A 16,837-nucleotide genomic window follows, 5' to 3' on the forward strand; every position below is an offset into this window, starting at 1 on the left:
CCCATCCTGAGCTGCGTGGTGCTGGCAGATCCCTTCCCCTGAGGTCTGCTGTCAACCCTATTTTCGTGGTTAAACCACGACATCCCCTGAGGCACCAAGGAGCAGAGGGGCTTTTCCCTCTCTGTATCCACTGAGAGCTGAGCCCAGCGCCTCGCCTCCCCACCAGTCATCCCCCCCCAAAAAAAGCACAACAACCATATTCTATGCAAAAGTATTTTTATTGGGTACAAAAGCAACATTCCAGTATAGTGAAAAACATGACATCAGTGCTGATGGAGCTTGTCCGGGCTAGAACCCGACGCTTGCTGCTGGCTCCTCTGGTCCCCGTGCGGGCCATCGGGTCCGGTCCCATCACGCCTGGGTTTTGCTGGCGTCCTCAGGGGCTGCTCCGGGCTGTGGGGCTGCGGGGCTGACCTGGATGGGCACGTTCCTCTCCGGGGCAGCCGGCAGGGCCAGTCGAGGGGCTTCGATGCGGAGCTGCCCCTCCTTGGACAGGGAGCAGCTCAGGGCTTCGGCGTCCACCTCCTCGGGCACGTCCCACTCGCGCTTCAGCACCTCGTACTTGTAGGAGAAGGAGCCCTTCTCGTCGACGTTCTGCGTCTCCTTCTGCCCCACCAGCACCACCTTCCTGCCCACCACCTTCACCGACAGCTCCTCGGGGGCAAAGTTCTTCACGTCCTGGCAGACGGAGAAACCCTCCCCGGAGCCCTGGGTGGCGACCGCGCTGGTGCTCGGGGCTCGCTCGGCGGCGATGGGGCCTTGGCTGCTCAGGAGCTGCTCGAAGCTGCTCATGAACTGCCGAGCTTTCTCCATCTCCTGCTGCAGCTCGCTGAAGATGGTCTCGGCGTGCGGCCAGAGGGTCTTCACCGTGCCCAGCCGGGTGGCCAGGGAGCTGGAGGCGAAGGGAGCGAGGTGCATTCGGCAAAGCATCGCTGCTGCTGCTGGTGCTGCTGCTGCTGCTGCTGCTGCTGCTCTCGGGCTCTTTCCTCTCCTGGAGGCTGGGAGTGCTATGCCCCGGCTCCGCTGCCTGCAGCTTTTATTTCCCTGCCCGGGAGGAGTGGCCTCGTCCCTTGCGTGGCGTCATCCCTGGGGAGAAGAGCAGAGCTCTTTCTGGCCCGTTCCAGCTCATTCTTGTTACTCATCGCAGAGGAGAGGCGCCTCTTACCTCATGGCCAGCATACCTTCGCCCTTAGTGTTGCCGCGCTGCTCTCCTGGATTATAATTAGCAGCATCACCTCAGCCTCCAAACGAGATGCCTGAGCCACCCCTGCCAAAAATCTGTGGCCTTTCTGGTTCCCAGGCAGGGAATAGGGCTGGGCTCCTCTCCTCGCTGCCTCTCCCTCCCCTCACCGTGGCCCATTCCCTGCGTTTTCTGCCCCCCACCCCACTCACAGGACCCCCCGCAACCCCATATCCCATGCATGGGGGGAGAGTTGCCCACCCCGGGACCCCCAGATGACATCAAAGCAAGCCACAAGACCTCCCCCCCCGGCAGGCAGGGTACACGGGCACCGTGCTGGGGGGCTGGTACGGGCGTCCCCAGCACAGGGGGGGGCTGGAAAGTGCGAGAGGTGCCCGGCAGCAGTGACGCAGGGACACGTAGCCGTAGGGGGTGGGACCGTCCCGCTTGCTGAAGCGAGCACAACATAACTCGTGCTGTAGCACGGGGCCACGGGGAGGGCTTTGTTGCCCCCCCCCCCAAGTCCCCGGGACCAGCGGTCCCGTGTGCTGCATCACGGTGGCTCTGCAGAAACCTGAGCCCCCGGCGGTGACCGCAGCGCCCTATTTGGGGCGGGTGACTCGTCCCCAGAAGCAGGCGCTGCTATTTCGGCTGCCGGCTAATCAGCCGCTCAAAAATAGGCGATGGCTCCGGGAGGGTGCGTGGGGAGAGAGAGAGCGTTCTGGAAGGGGCACACCCCTGGGGAGGCGAGGATAAAACCCGCGCGTCCCAGCCCCAGCCCAGCACCGCTCCAGCCCCTGCGCAGAGCTCCAGACGCAGCACAGCACCAGCAGCAGAGATGCTTTGCCGCCTGCACTTCATGCCTCCAACCTCTGGGTCCCTGTTCCCATGGCTGGGACCCATCCGCACCCTCTGGCCGCATCCAGACACCCTCTTCGCTGAGCTGGAGAGAGAAATACGGATGGAGATGGAGAGGGCTCGGCAGTTCATGAGCAGCTTCGAGCAGCTCCTGAGCAGCGGGAGCAGCCCCGGCCGCGCCAGCATCACCGCCGAGCGAGCCCCGAGCACCAGCGCTGCCCTGACCCAGGGCTGCGGGGAGGGTTTCTCCGTCTGCCAGGACGTGAAGGACTTTGCCCCCGAGCAGCTGTCGGTGAAGGTGGTGGGCAGGAAGGTGGTGCTGGTGGGGCAGAAGGAGACGCAGAGCACGGACGAGAAGGGCTCCTTCTCCTACAAGTACGAGGTGCTGAAGCGCGAGTGGGACGTGCCCGAGGAGGTGGACGCCGAAGCCCTGAGCTGCTCCCTGTCCAAGGAGGGGCAGCTCCGCATCGAAGCCCCCCGGCTGGCCCTGCCGGCTGCCCCGGAGAGGAACGTGCCCATCCAGATGCCACCGGCGGTAGCACAGCAGGCGGCCGGCGCCGAAGACGGAACCGAGAGGGCCAAGGCGTGATGGGGAGCGCCGCGGGGCCGGGCTGAGCCCGGCTGCTGGGGCAGCCGCCGGCCGCAGAGCGGGGCCGTGCCGGCCCAACGTGGGTCGTTGGGGGGGGGTCTTTGGCCAAAGCGCGTGGATTTTTTTGATATTTAATAAATATTTGTGACTTTTACACACGTGGCTCGTGAGTTGCTGAACTGCCTGACCCCTACCTCGCTGTGCTCATCAAGCAGCCGGGGGCACAGCCGTGTCCCCCCTTCCCCTTGGTGGAGGAGGGCGGCTGGGGGGGCTCCGTCCCCCGTTTGGCCCCCAGCAGCACCCCCTGCAGCCCAGGCGGCAGCACCCTTGGGTGCCCCAGCACCCTGAGGGGACACAGCCCTGGGATTTTGGGTTTGGGGCCGTGGCACCCGAGCCGTGCCCCGTGCCCCCCCCCCGCGCGATTGCTGGCACCTTCCAGGCGCCGCCGGGCTTGGCGCGAACCCTCCGGCCGCCAAGCCACGCCCCCTACTGAAATCCGCGCGTGTCTTTCCATATATGGGCATAGGGGCGGTCCCTCTCCTACACACCGCGGGAACGGGGCGGGGCCACACCCCATATTCGGCGTAGGGGGCGAGGCGCTACAGGTAGGCGTGGCCTCACCTGCTCTGTAGGCGAGAGGCGGGGCCTCACCCATATATGGCCAAGAAGGGCGTGGCCTCGCTCCATATTAGGCGAAGTGGGCGGGGAGATGGGCGTGACCACACTCCATATTTGGCAGCGCAGCGCGGGGCGCTCACCGCGGCCCCGGGGGCACCGTCCCCAGCCCCGTGCCCGGGCTCCCCTCGCTCGGTGCCCACCCCGGGGGCGGCCCCGCGTTACCGGGCCCGTAACCGGCTAACCGAGAGCCCCCCCCGGGGACCATGGGACCGCGCTGGGACCCGGCTCCGCTCCTCGGGGGCTGGGACACGGGGGACACGGAGCCCGCAACCCCCCCGGGTGGGGCAGCGGAGCCCCGGCGCCGCCTCCCCGGGATCCCCGGGGGGTTCCCCCCGGGGCCGCCCCCGTTCCTCTCCCGGACTACCGGTCCCGGCGTGCCCGGCGCGCAGGCGCAGTGCTGTGGGAGCGCACGCCGGGCTCGGCATGGCGGAGCCGGAGGCCGCGCAACCCGGGAGACCCCCCCCGGGTCCCGGAGCGGCGGCGGCGGCGGCACCGAGCGGGGGACCCGGGAGCGGTAGCGGCGGAGCTCCCGGTGCGGCGGCGGCGACGACGGTGTCGGGGGGGACACCGGGTTCCAGCGATCCGGCCCGGCCCGGGCTCAGCCAGCAGCAGCGGGCGAGCCAGCGCAAGGCGCAGGTGCGCGGCTTCCCCCGCGGCAAGAAGCTGGAGAAGCTGGGGGTGTTCTCGGCGTGCAAGGTGCGAGCAGGGGGTGGGGGGTAAAGGGGGGTGTGGGGGGTAAACGGGGGTAAAGGGGGGGGTGGGGGGTGAGGGACACGGGTGCTGAGTCCGGTGGGAGCAGGGTGCTGGGCAGAGCGGGGGGGGGGTGCGGGGTTGTGCATGGGTAAAGGGTGCAGGGATGGGGTGCTGAGATGGGCAGGGTGCTGAGCAGGAGGGGGTGTGGGGCTGGGCATGGGTTAGGGGTGTAGGAATGGGATGCTGAGATGGGCAGGTGGGGTGCAGAGCAGTGCATGGGCAGGGGGTGCAGGAGCAGGGTGCTGAGCCATGCAGGAGGGGGGTGCGGGGTTGTGCATGGGTTAGGGGTGCAGGAATGGGATGCTGAGCCAGGCAGGGGGTGCAGGAGCAGGGTGCTGAGCAGGAGGGGGTGTGGAGCTGTGCATGGGCAGGGGGTGCAGGAGCGGGGTGCTGAGCCGTGCAGGGGATGAAGGAGCAGGGTGCTGAGCCGTGCTGGATGGGGTGCAGAGCTGTGTATGGGCAGGGAGTGCAGGAGCAGGGTGATGAGCTGGGTAAGAGTAGGGTGCTGAGCTGTGCTTGAGCAGGGGGGGTGCAGGAACAGGGTGCTGAGCAGAGCAGGAGGGGGTGCAGGGTTGTGCACAGATAAGGGGTGCAGGAATGGGGTGCTGAGCTGGGCAGGATGGAGTGTGGACTGCGTATGGGTAGGGGGTGCAGGAACGGGATGCTGAGCCAGGCAGGGGGCGCAGGAGCAGGGTGCTGAGCAGGACGGGGTGTGGGGCTGTGCATGGGCAGGGGGTGCAGGAGTAGGGTGCTGAGCCATGCAGGAGGGCGTACGGGGCTGTGCATCAATAAGGGGCACAGGAGTAGGGTGCTGAGCCGGGCGGGGGGTGCAGGATGGGGGAGCCGAGCTGTGCAGGATCCTGGGGGTGCAGACGGGGGGGCGGTGAGGATGTTTGGGGCGGGATGGGTGCTTCGGGGTGGGAAGGGAAGCTTCTCAGCCCCCAAAGGCAGCAGCCCTGGCACGGGGCAGCACGTGGGGCTGCTGCGCGATGCCCTCCCCGTCCCTCATCCCAGGCCAACGATGCCTGCAAGTGCAACGGCTGGAAGAACCCCAACCCCCCCACGGCCCCCCGCATGGACCTGCAGCAACCGGTGACCAACCTGAGCGAGCCCTGCCGCAGCTGCAGCCACGCGCTGGGTAACCCCAAACCCTGCCCCTAACCCCCAGGACATCCCCGGGACCACCCCCGGGACCATTATGGGGGGGGGGGGTCTCACCTCAGTGCTCTCCTCGCTGCAGCCGACCACGTGTCCCACCTGGAGAACGTCTCGGAGGAGGAGATCAACCGGCTGCTGGGCATGGTGGTGGACGTGGAGAACCTCTTCATGTCGGTGCACAAGGAGGAGGACACGGACACCAAGCAGGTCTACTTCTACCTGTTCAAGGTGCGTTGGGGGCTGGCCGGCTGCCTACCCTCTCTTCTGACCTCCTGGGACTTTTTTTTTTTTTAAATCTGGGGCTATGATGTGTCCCACCAGCCCCGCTTTCACCCCATAAACCCGCCTTGTTCCCCATGCGCTGCCCGCTGCCCCGCGTTGGGTTCTCCTGGGACGGGGATTTCCAGGGTGTCTTAAACAAGTGATGAGGCCTCACGGGCTTTTTGCAGCTCCTCAGGAAGTGCATCCTGCAGATGAGCCAGCCGGTGGTTGAGGGGTCGCTGGGGAGCCCCCCTTTTGAGAAACCCAACATCGAGCAGGTGAGGCTCGCGAGCCGTGCCGCTGCCTTGTCCTCATCCCGCGCTGCTCTCGGCGGTCCCGGCGCTTGCACCCTCTGTGGTGGGCAGCACCGAGGGGCTGCTGTTCCTTTCCCCAGCCTGCCCTGTGGTTTTCAGCACCCGGCTTGGCCCCCTGGTTGTGCAAACAGTGGGGCTTTTTGCTTCGTGGTGCAAACTCGGGCTCCAGTTCTCCACTCAGACCCTAAGAGTGGGCAACTTGGAGAGGGCTGGGGTGCCTGGGGTCGGGCGCGCTGAGCAGCGGCGTGGTGATGGCCAGCGATGGCCCACCCTGCTCCTGCTTTTTCTCCCTTTTTCTCCAAATTTGCAAGTGCCTGGGAGTGGCTGCCCCAGCCCTGAGCTCTCCAGTGCCCATCCACCACCCCCTTTTCTCTCCCCCAGGGAGTCCTGAACTTCGTGCAGTACAAGTTCAGCCACCTGCCCCCCAAGGAGCGGCAGACCATGTACGAGCTCTCCAAGATGTTCCTGCTCTGCCTCAACTACTGGAAGCTGGAGACGCCGTCCCAGTTCCGGCAGCGCTCGCAGAACGACGACGTGGCCACCTACAAGGTCAACTACACGAGGTGAGGGATGGAGGCAGGCAGGGGGGACACCTCGCATCATCTGCCTCTCCCCAGCTCTCCTGGAACTGGAATCCAGATGTTGTGCTCCCAAATAACGTGGCCCATGAGCCCCGTGGGTCTCTGCTTCCCGAGGAGGGCTCATGCAGCTGTCCCAGGAGGGATGCTGAAGCTCTCCTGTCCCCCAGGTGGCTGTGCTACTGCCACGTGCCGCAGAGCTGCGACAGCCTCCCCCGCTACGAGACCACTCACGTCTTCGGGCGCAGCCTCCTCAAGTCCATCTTCACCGTCACCCGCCGGCAGCTGCTGGAGAAGTTCCGGGTGGAGAAGGACAAGCTGGTGCCGGAGAAGCGGACGCTGATCCTCACCCACTTCCCCAAGTAGGTGCCCGAGGCGGGGGCGCCGTCGGTGAGGCTGTGCCCAGCTCCCCGGGGCTGCGGGCATCCAGCTCCTGCTCCTGCCTGATGCGTGGCTCCCCGCCAGGTTCCTGTCCATGCTGGAGGAGGAGATTTATGGTGAGAATTCGCCCATCTGGGAGGCGGATTTCACCGTGCCGGCCGCCGAGGGTGCCCAGCTGGTGTCGCGCCCAGGTACCTCGGGGAGCAGCCCCCTGGAGCTGGGGGGGTGAAGGAGTGGGGTTAGGAGATGGCTGGAATGCTGCCCAGTGTGGGTGAGGCGCTTCCAGTCCATCGTGGGTGTCCCATGGTGGGTGTTTGTCCCTCCTCCAGCTGCCGTCAGCACCGTGGCCGTGCCCACCACGCCGCTCTTCAGCAAGAAGCTCAGTACCAGCAGCTCTGCGGCCAGCATGGACACCGGCACGCCAGAACCCCTGCCAGGTAGGGCCAGTTTAGGGAGGAGAAGGACCCTCCTCGGAGGTCCCGGTGGGGCTCCTCGGGGTCCCGGTGCCTGAGATGCTGCCCCCCGTCCCCAGGGGAGAAGCGGAAGCTGCCGGAGAGCCTAACGCTGGAGGACGCCAAGAGGATCCGCGTGATGGGCGACATCCCCATGGAGCTGGTGAACGAGGTCATGCTGACCATCACCGACCCCGCTGCCATGCTGGGCCCCGAGGTACGGCGCTGGGGAGCACCGGGACGGCGCTACGGGGGGGCGCAGCCGGCACTTGGGGTGCCGTGGGTGGGCTCCGAGGTCCCCATGCCACCCGAGCCCCTGGAAGAGGACGGAGGGGGGTCAGAGCTGCTCCCCCTCCCTCCTTGCCCCGCAGACCAGCCTGCTGTCGGCCAACGCGGCACGGGACGAGACGGCGCGGCTGGAGGAGCGGCGCGGCATCATCGAGTTCCACGTCATCGGCAACTCGCTGTCGCAGAAGTCCAACAAGAAGATCCTGATGTGGCTGGTGGGCCTGCAGAACGTCTTCTCCCACCAGCTGCCCCGCATGCCCAAGGAGTACATCACCCGCCTCGTCTTTGACCCGTGGGTGGCTGGCTTTTGGGGGGCACACACACACGACAATTGGGGTTTTGGGGTCTCCCTGTCTCACCCTGGGCTTTGCAACCCCCCCCTAGGAAGCACAAGACTCTGGCTCTCATCAAGGACGGGCGAGTGATCGGGGGGATCTGCTTCCGCATGTTCCCCACCCAGGGCTTCACCGAGATCGTCTTCTGCGCCGTGACGTCCAACGAGCAAGTGAAGGTGGGCTCGGGGAGGGGGGCTTTGGGGGGGGGGCAGGATGGTGCTGTGCCAGCCCTGGGGGGTGCCAGTGCTGGGGTGGGAGTGGGTGCCCTGCAGGCGTTGCCTTTGCCATGCGTGGCGGAGGGGTCCTGGCACCCTTGGGGGGGGGGGGGGCCTTGGGGAGTGTGTAGGGGTGCCTTGGGGGGGGCCCCCCCGTCTCACAGAGGCTCCCCCAGGGCTACGGGACGCACCTGATGAACCACCTGAAGGAGTACCACATCAAGCACAACATCCTCTACTTCCTCACCTACGCCGACGAGTACGCCATCGGCTACTTCAAGAAGCAGGTGGGCTCCTTCCCCTGCTGGGGCTCCCCCCTCGGCCTCATTCCCCTGCCTGCGAGCCCCCTCCCACCCCCCTAATCCCCCCCCACACCCCCCCCAGGGCTTCTCCAAGGACATCAAGGTCCCCAAGAGCCGCTACCTGGGCTACATCAAGGACTACGAGGGGGCGACGCTGATGGAGTGCGAGCTGAACCCCCGCATCCCCTACACCGAGCTGTCCCACATCATCAAGAAGCAGAAGGAGGTGCTGCTTTTTTTTGGGGGGGGGGCTGCCGGGATCTGCTGGCTCTGACCCATCCCAAACCCGAGGGGATGGGGACCCCAAGAGGGCGGTGATGGGGACCGCAAGGTGGGGCTGGATGGGAGCCATCCCTTGAATAACCCCATCACCTCCCCTTTTGGGGTCCCCAAAGGGTGGCGTCTTCCCTGGAAATGGGTTTGCTGGGCAGCAATAGGGTCACTTTGGGGATTTCTTTAGGGCTTCCAGGGGCAGGGGCTGGCCCTGGGCAGGAGGAGGGTGCAGCCTTGTTCCTTGGATCTTGGGGGGGGGGACAGGGACACCTGGAGCATCCTGCGGTGCCCGCTGATGTTTTTCCCCCTTTTCCCACTGCAGATCATCAAGAAGCTGATCGAGAGGAAGCAGGCGCAGATCCGCAAGGTGTACCCGGGGCTCACCTGCTTCAAGGAGGGCGTGCGGCAGATCCCCATCGAGAGCGTCCCCGGCATCCGTGAGTCCAGTGCTGCTGGATGGAGGGTCCTCGGAGGGGGGGCAGGGCCCCATCCTGACCTCAAACGGCTGAGGGCAGGGCTTTGGGGTGATGCTGAGCCTTGTTCTTCCAGGAGAAACGGGCTGGAAACCGTTGGGGAAGGAGAAAGGGTGAGTGGTGCCGCGAGCGGCGGTGCCGGGGGGGCTCCTGGTTCGTGTCCCCTGCAGCCCCAGGCTGATGGGCTCTGTGCCGATGGGTCCTGCTCTGTGCTGATGGCCCTGCTCTGTCCTGCAGCAAAGAGCTGAAGGACCCGGACCAGCTCTACAACACCCTCAAGAACCTCCTGGCCCAGATCAAGGTGGGCAGCGGGGGCGCGCTGCGGCGCCCTTCACCGCATCCCCATCCCCTTGGGGAGGGGGGGGAAGGCAGGGTGTGAGCCCAGCACGGCTCCCCAGCTCCGCCTGGGTTGTGGGTGGGTTATTTGGGGAGCAGGACCCCTGGGTGCTGGGACAGGAGGGTGCTGACCCCCCCGTGGTAACCTCTGCCCCCTCCCCAGACCCACCCCAGCGCGTGGCCCTTCATGGAGCCGGTGAAGAAGTCGGAGGCGCCGGACTACTACGAAATCATCCGCTTCCCCATCGGTGGGTGCCAGGGGTCCAAGGGGGGGCTGCAGTGGTCCCAAGCCTGGGGGGGGCATGGTGGGGAGGGGGGGTTGCTGTTGGGGTGCTGGGACATCCATGGAGTGAGGTAGAAGAGAGAGGGACCCCTTGGGGACCTCTTGGGGACCCCTTGGGGACCCCTGCGTGTGTCTGGCTTGGCCACCCGAGGGGATCCCGCTGGGTGGGGGGCACGGGGCTGTGCTGGGGGGGGGGGTCCTGACCCTTTCCCCCAGACCTGAAGACGATGACGGAGCGCCTGAAGAACCGCTACTACGTCACCAAGAAGCTGTTCATCGCCGACCTGCAGCGCATCATCACCAACTGCCGCGAGTACAACCCCCCCGACAGCGACTACTGCAAGTGTGCCAACACCCTGGAGAAGTTCTTCTACTTCAAGCTCAAGGAGGGGGGGCTCATCGACAAGTAGAGGGGGGTGGGCCTGGACTCCTGGGGCTGCCAGATCTCCCCCCCCAGGTCCTTGCCTGCAGCTGGGGAGGGGCAGGGATGCCCTCTCCCCAAGGAGAGGAGAGAGGGAACCCCCCCCCCCCTCTGAGCAGGGTTTGCTGCTGCTGAACAGCCTGGGGGGGTTCAGGGTGCTCCCCCTGGGGGGGGTCCGGGGTTTATCCCTGTCCTGGCAGCCCCCCTACTCCTGGGGGAGTGTTGAGGGGCTGGGGGGGGGGTCGGAGCAGGGCTGCCTTGCTGCCTCTCCCCTGGGGCTGTGCCTTCTGCCCCCTGTGTCTCAGTGCCAGGGCAGGGCCCCCCCCTCTGCGTCCCGGTGCCAGGGTCCCCCCTCTGCATCCTGGTGCCAGGGCAGGGCCCCCCCAATGCTTTGGGTTTCTGCAGGGACCTCGCCTCCTGCTCCCGTCCACGCACAGGCAGCGCCTGCCCCTCTTGAATGTACGGCAGGACCCCCCCCCCAGCCCTCTGTGGGGCAGAGACCCCGCTCCTGGGCTCGGCGAGGGGGGGTCCCTGCTCCTGCTGCCTCTCCATCAGCTCTTCCCTCGGGGCAGGGGCTCTGCACCACCTCCCCCTCGCCTTCCTGGGGATGCTCGGGGGGGTCCCATCCTGGTTCCTGCTCCCCCTTGCTCTGCCCCGGCTCTGAGCCAGCTTCAGCACGGGGCTGGGGGGCTGGCTCTTGCTCGCATCCCTTCCTCGCCCCCCCTCTTTGTCCCCATTTGCCCCCTGGGAGCAGGGCTGGGGCGTAGCATTAATTTATCCCCTGCTTGGTCGCCTGCTGCCTTATTGCCCGTGGCTGTCCTTCATGGGGGGGGGGTGCTGGTCCCGCTCTGGGGCCTTACTGGCCTTGCTGGGGGGGGACCAGACCCTGTCCAGCCCTTCCCGTCCACCCATTCCATGTGACTTTTTTTTTATTATTATTATTTGGGTTGTTGTTGTGTTTTTTGTTTATTTTTTTTAATAAATGTACTTGTGCACACCCAGCTGCCCCCTTGTGTCTGGCCCTGCACTGGGCCCCCCCAAACCTCAGAGGAGGAGGGGGGGGTGGGGAGAGCTCCAGGGCTGCTGGGTGCTGTGATGGGGGGGCACTGGGATGAACTGGGGGAGCATGGATGTGGATTTTGGGGCACGGGGGTGGGAGGTGCACAGGGGGGAAGGGGAGGGTGCAGGGGGCTGGGGGTGCACCAGGCTCAAGTGGGGGGTATGGAGGGGCTGGGGGGGCGCTGGTTTGAACTGGGGGGGTGGAGATAGATGGGTGGGGGTGCACTGGGCTGAACTGGGAGGCGTGGCTGGGCTGGGAGCCGGGAAAAGCTGCGTCTGCAGCAGCTCCTCCTGCTTTCGGTTTCTGTTCCCGACTGGGGCGGGGACGGGGATTGGGATCGGTGCGAGCCGGCAGCTTGGCACGGCACAGCTGGGTTTGGCTCGGCTCCCTTCACCCCAAACCCACTCAGCCGTGCGTCCCAGCCCGACGTCGTGACCAAGAGGCATCTCCCTGGGGTTTCGTTTCCTACCGGTGTCACCCATGGAGCTGCGCGGGTACCAGCACGAAGCCGTGGCCCCGGCCCTGCGTGGCCGCAACAGCATCATCTGGCTGCCCACGGGGGCTGGCAAGACCCGTGCCGCCGTCTACGTCTGCTTGAAGCACCTGGAGAGCCGCCAGGACGGCAGGGTGGCCGTGCTGGTCAACAAGGTGGCCCCAAGGTCCCCGTTCCCCCTACTCTGGGAGGTAACGGGGTGGGAGGGTAAAGCGCCGGTGATCCCGGCTCGGAGCTGACGGGGTCGGTGTGTGTGTAGGTGCACCTGGTGGAGCAGCACGCCAAGGAGGAGTTCCACGTCCTGCAGGGCACCTTCAGGGTGACGGCCATCAGCGGGGACAGCAGCCACAAGTGCTTCTTCAGCCAGGTGGTGAAGCACAGCGACATCGTCATCTGCACGGCCCAGATCCTGCACAACGCCCTGCTGAGCGGGGAGGAGGACACGCGCGTGGAGCTGACGGGTGGGCACGGGACCCCCATGGCTGGGACACCCCCCCTTGGCTGGGACATCTCCCCCTGGCTGGGACATCTCCCCCTGCCTGGGACCTCCACATTACTGGGACCCCCCCCCCGGCACGTCCTGCGCTGCTCACCCCGCTCTCCTCCCTCGCCCCGGTGCAGATTTCTCCCTGCTGGTGATCGACGAGTGCCACCACACGCACAAGGAGGCCGTCTACAACAAGATCATGCTGAATTACCTCCAGCGCAAGCTGGACGGGCAGCGGGACCTGCCGCAGATCCTGGGCCTGACGGCGTCTCCCGGCACCGGGGGGAAAACGTCCTTCAAGGGGGCCGTGGAGCACATCCTGCAGGTGGGTGCTGCGCCCCCAGCCTGGGGCTCGGTGGGGTTTGGTGGGGTTCAGTGGGGTGCGTGGTGGTGGTGCTGGGTGCCAGCGAGCACCCGGCACCGTGCTGGGCTGCTGGGGCTCAGGGTTGGGTTTTGGGGCTGTCCCCTTTCAGATTTGTGCCAACCTGGACACCGAGGTGATCACGTCGGCGCAGGAGCACGCGCAGAACCTGCAGAGACAAGTGCCCCAGCCCAGGAAGCAGTACGACGTGTGCGAGGAGAGAGCATTGGTGAGGGCAGCAGGTTGAGCCCACTGCATTGCCCCCAGGCCCTGCTGAGCTGGGGGGGGTCCTCCTTGGATGCTTGGGGGGCTCCTGGAGTCCCCCTCTCCACCCAACTCAGGCTGATTGAAGGAATCTGCAAACTAGCGCAGGGGATCCCATCACCATCCCAGTCCTGCCATGCAAACCACCCCAAACCCCAACCCTCCCGGCTGCACCCCCAGAGCAATGCCCCCAGCCCCCTGGGTCCTGAGCCCCTCTCCACTCCCAGGACCCCTTCGGCCAGCAGCTGAAGAAGATCATGGCGCAGATCCAGCAGCACATGGGGACAACGGGGCTGCCCCAGGACTTCGGCACGCAGACCTACGAGCAGCAGGTGGTGGAGCTGGAGAAGAGAGGTGAGTATGCGGTGGCGGGGGATGCCAGGGGTGCATGGGGCTGGTGGGGGCCGGGTGTCACCACCCTGGTCCCTGTTCCCTCGCTAGCGGCCGAGAGGTTTTGCCGCAAGACACGGGCGTGCGCGCTGCACCTGCGCAAGTACAACGACGCCTTGCTGATCAACGACGCGGTGCGCATGATCGACGCCTTCCAGCACCTGCAGCAGTTCTACGCCATGGAGAGGGACATGAAGGACCCCACCGAGTGCTTTCTGGCCACCACCTTTGAGGGTATAAGAAGGAGGGCCCCGGGGGGGTGCAGCAGGGTGGGCGCGGGCTGGTTTTGGGGGCACGGAGCACCCCTCACGCCCCGTTTGCCTGCGCAGAGAACAGGGCGAGCCTGCTGGCGCTCACTGGGTGCCAGCTCTACGAGAACCCTCGGCTGAGCAAGCTGGAGGAGATCCTGCGGGAGAACTTCCAGCCCCAGGGCTCTTCTCGGGGCATCGTCTTCACCAAGACCCGGCAGAGCGCCCACAGCCTGCTCAGCTGGCTGCAGGATGCGACCACGCTGAGTGGGCAGCACATCAGGGCGGCTGTCCTCACCGGGGCCGGCTACAGCAACCAGACCAGGCACATGACGCAGGTGAGGGGATTGGGAGGTGCCCAAACCCACCGTGCTACTGCTCTGGGGCGGGAGCCTTGCTGCAGCCCTGATGATAGGAAGGTGCTGGATGGGGTCTGGCTCATTTTGGGGGTGCCGCAAGGGGCTCAGAACCCTACACGGCCCCTGCTCCAGGAGCATTTCCCCCCTTTGTCCCCGCAGAACGAGCAGCAGGACGTGATCAGGCAGTTCCGCAGAGGAGACCTCAACCTGCTCTTCTCCACCAGCGTGGCCGAGGAGGGCCTGGACATCCCCAAGTGCAACATCGTGGTGCGCTACGGGCTGATGACCAACGAGATCGCTATGGTGCAGGTAGCACCCAGGCTCCCTCCGGCCACCCTGCCTGGTCCCTGCTGGGATACCCCAAAGCCACCCGGGGGGCACGTGGGGACCCTATTACACCCTGTACATCTGCTGGCAGCTCCCTGGGGATGAGCCTGACCCCAGGCAGAGCCTTGCAGAGGTGCAGCGGCACGGGAGGAGCGTGCCGTGCCCTGTGGGACCTGCAGCACGAGCGCAAACGCCGACTGCGGTGTTTGTCCCTTCTGTTACAGGCCCGGGGCCGTGCCCGTGCTGAGAACAGCGTTTACTCTGTGCTGGCCAAAGCCAACAGCAGGGAGGTCTCCCGGGAGAAGCTCAATGAGAACCTGGTGGAGCTCATGGAGAGGGCCATCCGGGAGGTGCAGGCCATGCCCGAGCACGAGTACCGCCTGAAGGTGAGCACAGCAGAGAGACAAACAGCTCCTTCCCCTGGCTGCTGATGGGCACAGCCCTCTCTGCGCCCTGCTTTTGGCTGCCTGCTCTCCCCTTGGGGCGGCACCAGCTTCTGGGAAGTGGTGGCACGAGCTGCACCGGGGCAGCGTGTGCGGGTCTGTCCCGCCGTGAGGCTCATGCTCTCTAGGACAGCGCATCCTTCCATGACCACGTCTCCTGCTGCCTCTGCGGTCTGCCCCTGCCTGTTACCCCGTGCTGACCCTGTCCTCCCCGTTGTCTCACCTCCCCTGCCCTCTTTGCAGATCGCGGAGCTGCAGCAAAACGCCGTCATCGGCTGGCAAGTGAAAGAAGCCAAGATCAGCGAGAGGCGGCAGCTGCATGACCCGGACGATGTTTACTTCTACTGCGTCAACTGCAACGTGGCCGTGTGCTGCGGCAGCGACATCCGCACCGTGGAGGGCATGCACCACGTGAACATCAACCCCAACTTCAGGTCGGAGCCAGCGGGCAGAGGCCAGCTCTCGGCTGTCACCCACATGAGCCACTGCGCTCTCTGCGCAGGACGGGCAGGGGTGGCAGCAGCCTGGGGACGTTGCTCCGGAGAGGTCACAGGGGCTCCGTGGGGCTGTGTGACCATGCGAGCAGAAGTGCTGATGGCGTTTTGTCCCCTGGACCGTCCTCCTCAGGGTGTTTTTTTGGCCCTTTACCTTGCAGGCGCTACTACACGGTCTCGCTGGGGAAAATAAGCTTCCCGCGGACGTTCAAGGACTGGGAGCCTGGGCGCCGCGTCATGTGCAGCGGGTGCAGGCAGGTGAGCAGGGCCACAGAAATCCCCCCTGCTCGCCCCTAGGCTGCATCAGCTCCTGGCCAAGGAATTGGGGCTGCCTTTTCCTTCAGCACGTGCCTGTTTGTGCCACATGTATGGGGCATGGGGGCATGGGTGCGGGTAGTGGTGCCCTGGGACGTGCCCTGGGAGGAGGGAGCTGCCTCCAGCACCCAGCCCTGCAGCCTGGGCTGCTGCACCACGCGGTGGTGACCGTCCCCTCCCTGTCCACGCAGGAGTGGGGAATGGAGATGATCTACCAGCACGTCAAGCTGCCCATCCTCTGCATCAAAAACTTTGTGGTGGAGACCCCGGCTGAGAAGAGGAGGTACAAGAAGTGGAGCAGCGTGACGTTCCCCGTCAAAGAGTTTGACTACGTGGAGTACTGCTCCAGCACCCGGGAGGACGAGTCCTTCTAGAGCCAGCTCGCCCAGGACTACTCCCAGACCACGGGGACCCTTCCTACCTCCCTCGCCATGGGGCAATCCCCCCGGGTCCAGGCAGACGGGCAGCTGCGCTTGCTCCTTTTTCCCTTTCCAGCCTGAGCTGCTGCAGCACGACCCTTCCTAGAGCCCGTGGCTGCGGGGGGAGAAGGCTTCACTGCACCCATCTCAGGGTACGATCCCAGGGGAGCGGCTGCAGGGTGGTGCTGAGGGACAAGGCACAGGGATGGAAAAGCTCCCGAGCCCTTGGTGCCCGCTGGCCAGCCGCTCCTGTCCCCGCAGCCGGTGCAGGACCCTGCTTAGGGACCCAGGCTTCTGCCACGGGGCTGAGATGCAGCCCAGCATTTCTCTGCTTTCTGAACTCGACCATCCCGCATTAAAAACGTGTGTTCGTGCTGGGCACGAAGGCGACGCTGTGCGCTCTCATTCATCGTGCAAACTCGCTGCGTGCAGGTGGGTCGGATGCGGGTAGCCCTGGCTGGGGACTGCGTACATCTTTGCGCCTCCTGCCCTCGGCATTACTCGATGGGACGGCTCTGGGACGTTGCGGGAAGCTGGACCACAGCATCACCCAGCTGCCAGGGTCCCCACCAGCAGCCCCCCTGCCTGGGGAGCAGTTTGTTTGCGTGGGGCTGCAGCAGCCGCCCCCCTCCGAGCAGCCCCCAGCACCTCGCCTACCCCGGGGGGGAGCAGAGCAGGGCGAGCTGCGACCCCTCCGGCACGGCTCAGCCCCGCAGAAACACATCCTGGAGCCGCAGGGGCATCTCCCCTTGTGCAGAAATTAAAAAAAAAAAGGCGGAGGGCTGAAATGGGGTACCCAGCACAAGGAGGGGGTGCCTGGCTCAATCCTGGTCCTGGCCAGGGGCTCCCGTCCTTGCTCTCCCCCCGCCGGTCGCTAGAGGGAAGCCAGAGCCCGGTGCCGGTGCTCGGCCCCCGGGGGGGGGGGCGATGCTGGGGCTCAGGGGTCGTGGGGACACGGAGCGGGGCTGCCACGCATGGACCTCGCCGTGCGCCTCCAGGGTCCCCGAGGGTCCCGAAAGGGGAGGGGAGGGGGACGAGCAAATGGGGAG

General features: G+C 66.0%; 4 protein-coding genes across 5 annotated transcripts; 3 read left to right on the forward strand and 1 right to left on the reverse strand.

Moving 5' to 3' along the window:
- Window positions 1-137: 137 nt before the first annotated feature.
- Window positions 138-1,331, reverse strand: LOC309887405 (heat shock protein beta-11-like). The gene has a single exon (XM_082779092.1). The coding sequence runs from the start codon at window positions 928-930 to the stop codon at window positions 352-354; it is 579 nt and encodes a 192-aa protein (XP_082635218.1). The 5' UTR covers window positions 931-1,331; the 3' UTR covers window positions 138-351.
- A 517-nt stretch (window positions 1,332-1,848) lies between these two features.
- Window positions 1,849-2,781, forward strand: LOC309887403 (heat shock protein 30C-like). The gene is given in 2 exon segments (XM_082779090.1): window positions 1,849-1,887; window positions 1,890-2,781. Coding segments are annotated over 2 exon segments (762 nt in total). The 5' UTR covers window positions 1,849-1,863; the 3' UTR covers window positions 2,628-2,781.
- A 618-nt stretch (window positions 2,782-3,399) lies between these two features.
- On the forward strand, window positions 3,400-11,131 carry KAT2A (lysine acetyltransferase 2A). Of its 2 annotated transcripts, XM_082779072.1 has the most exons (18): window positions 3,400-4,001; window positions 5,073-5,196; window positions 5,299-5,444; window positions 5,666-5,755; window positions 6,173-6,354; window positions 6,540-6,731; window positions 6,835-6,941; window positions 7,080-7,187; window positions 7,283-7,419; window positions 7,574-7,782; window positions 7,875-8,001; window positions 8,217-8,327; window positions 8,425-8,568; window positions 8,938-9,052; window positions 9,165-9,201; window positions 9,326-9,389; window positions 9,588-9,672; window positions 9,924-11,131. In XM_082779072.1, exons 1-18 carry the CDS (start codon window positions 3,729-3,731, stop codon window positions 10,115-10,117), a joined length of 2,445 nt encoding a protein of 814 aa, XP_082635198.1. In that variant the 5' UTR covers window positions 3,400-3,728; the 3' UTR covers window positions 10,118-11,131. The 2 variants fall into 2 exon arrangements, with proteins under 2 accessions (XP_082635198.1, XP_082635199.1); XM_082779073.1 differs by lacking the exon at window positions 5,666-5,755.
- A 397-nt stretch (window positions 11,132-11,528) lies between these two features.
- Window positions 11,529-16,514, forward strand: DHX58 (DExH-box helicase 58). Its single transcript, XM_082778768.1, has 12 exons — window positions 11,529-11,836; window positions 11,941-12,142; window positions 12,303-12,493; window positions 12,642-12,758; window positions 13,021-13,147; window positions 13,235-13,417; window positions 13,513-13,769; window positions 13,950-14,099; window positions 14,342-14,503; window positions 14,804-14,994; window positions 15,216-15,312; window positions 15,561-16,514. Exons 1-12 carry the CDS (start codon window positions 11,669-11,671, stop codon window positions 15,741-15,743), a joined length of 2,028 nt encoding a protein of 675 aa, XP_082634894.1. The 5' UTR covers window positions 11,529-11,668; the 3' UTR covers window positions 15,744-16,514.
- The last annotated feature ends 323 nt before the right edge of the window (window positions 16,515-16,837 follow it).

Source organism: Aythya marila (assembly GCF_965140915.1).
Source record: "Aythya marila genome assembly, chromosome: 25".
Lineage (NCBI taxonomy): Eukaryota > Metazoa > Chordata > Aves > Anseriformes > Anatidae > Aythya > Aythya marila.

What these genes read in the sequence shown, in the direction of transcription:
- LOC309887405 (XM_082779092.1), bottom strand. Translation starts at nt 930, where the DNA reads ATGCTTTGCCGAATGCACCTCGCTCCCTTCGCCTCCAGCTCCCTGGCC.
- KAT2A (XM_082779072.1), top strand. Translation starts at nt 3,729, where the DNA reads ATGGCGGAGCCGGAGGCCGCGCAACCCGGGAGACCCCCCCCGGGTCCC. An exon ending in TCTACTTCTACCTGTTCAAG is followed by an intron (nt 5,445 to 5,665) that starts GTGCGTTGGGGG and finishes GGCTTTTTGCAG; the next exon opens with CTCCTCAGGAAGTGCATCCT. An exon ending in CACGCCAGAACCCCTGCCAG is followed by an intron (nt 7,188 to 7,282) that starts GTAGGGCCAGTT and finishes CCCCGTCCCCAG; the next exon opens with GGGAGAAGCGGAAGCTGCCG.
- DHX58 (XM_082778768.1), top strand. Translation starts at nt 11,669, where the DNA reads ATGGAGCTGCGCGGGTACCAGCACGAAGCCGTGGCCCCGGCCCTGCGT. An exon ending in TGGCCGTGCTGGTCAACAAG is followed by an intron (nt 11,837 to 11,940) that starts GTGGCCCCAAGG and finishes GTGTGTGTGTAG; the next exon opens with GTGCACCTGGTGGAGCAGCA. An exon ending in CACGCGCGTGGAGCTGACGG is followed by an intron (nt 12,143 to 12,302) that starts GTGGGCACGGGA and finishes GCCCCGGTGCAG; the next exon opens with ATTTCTCCCTGCTGGTGATC.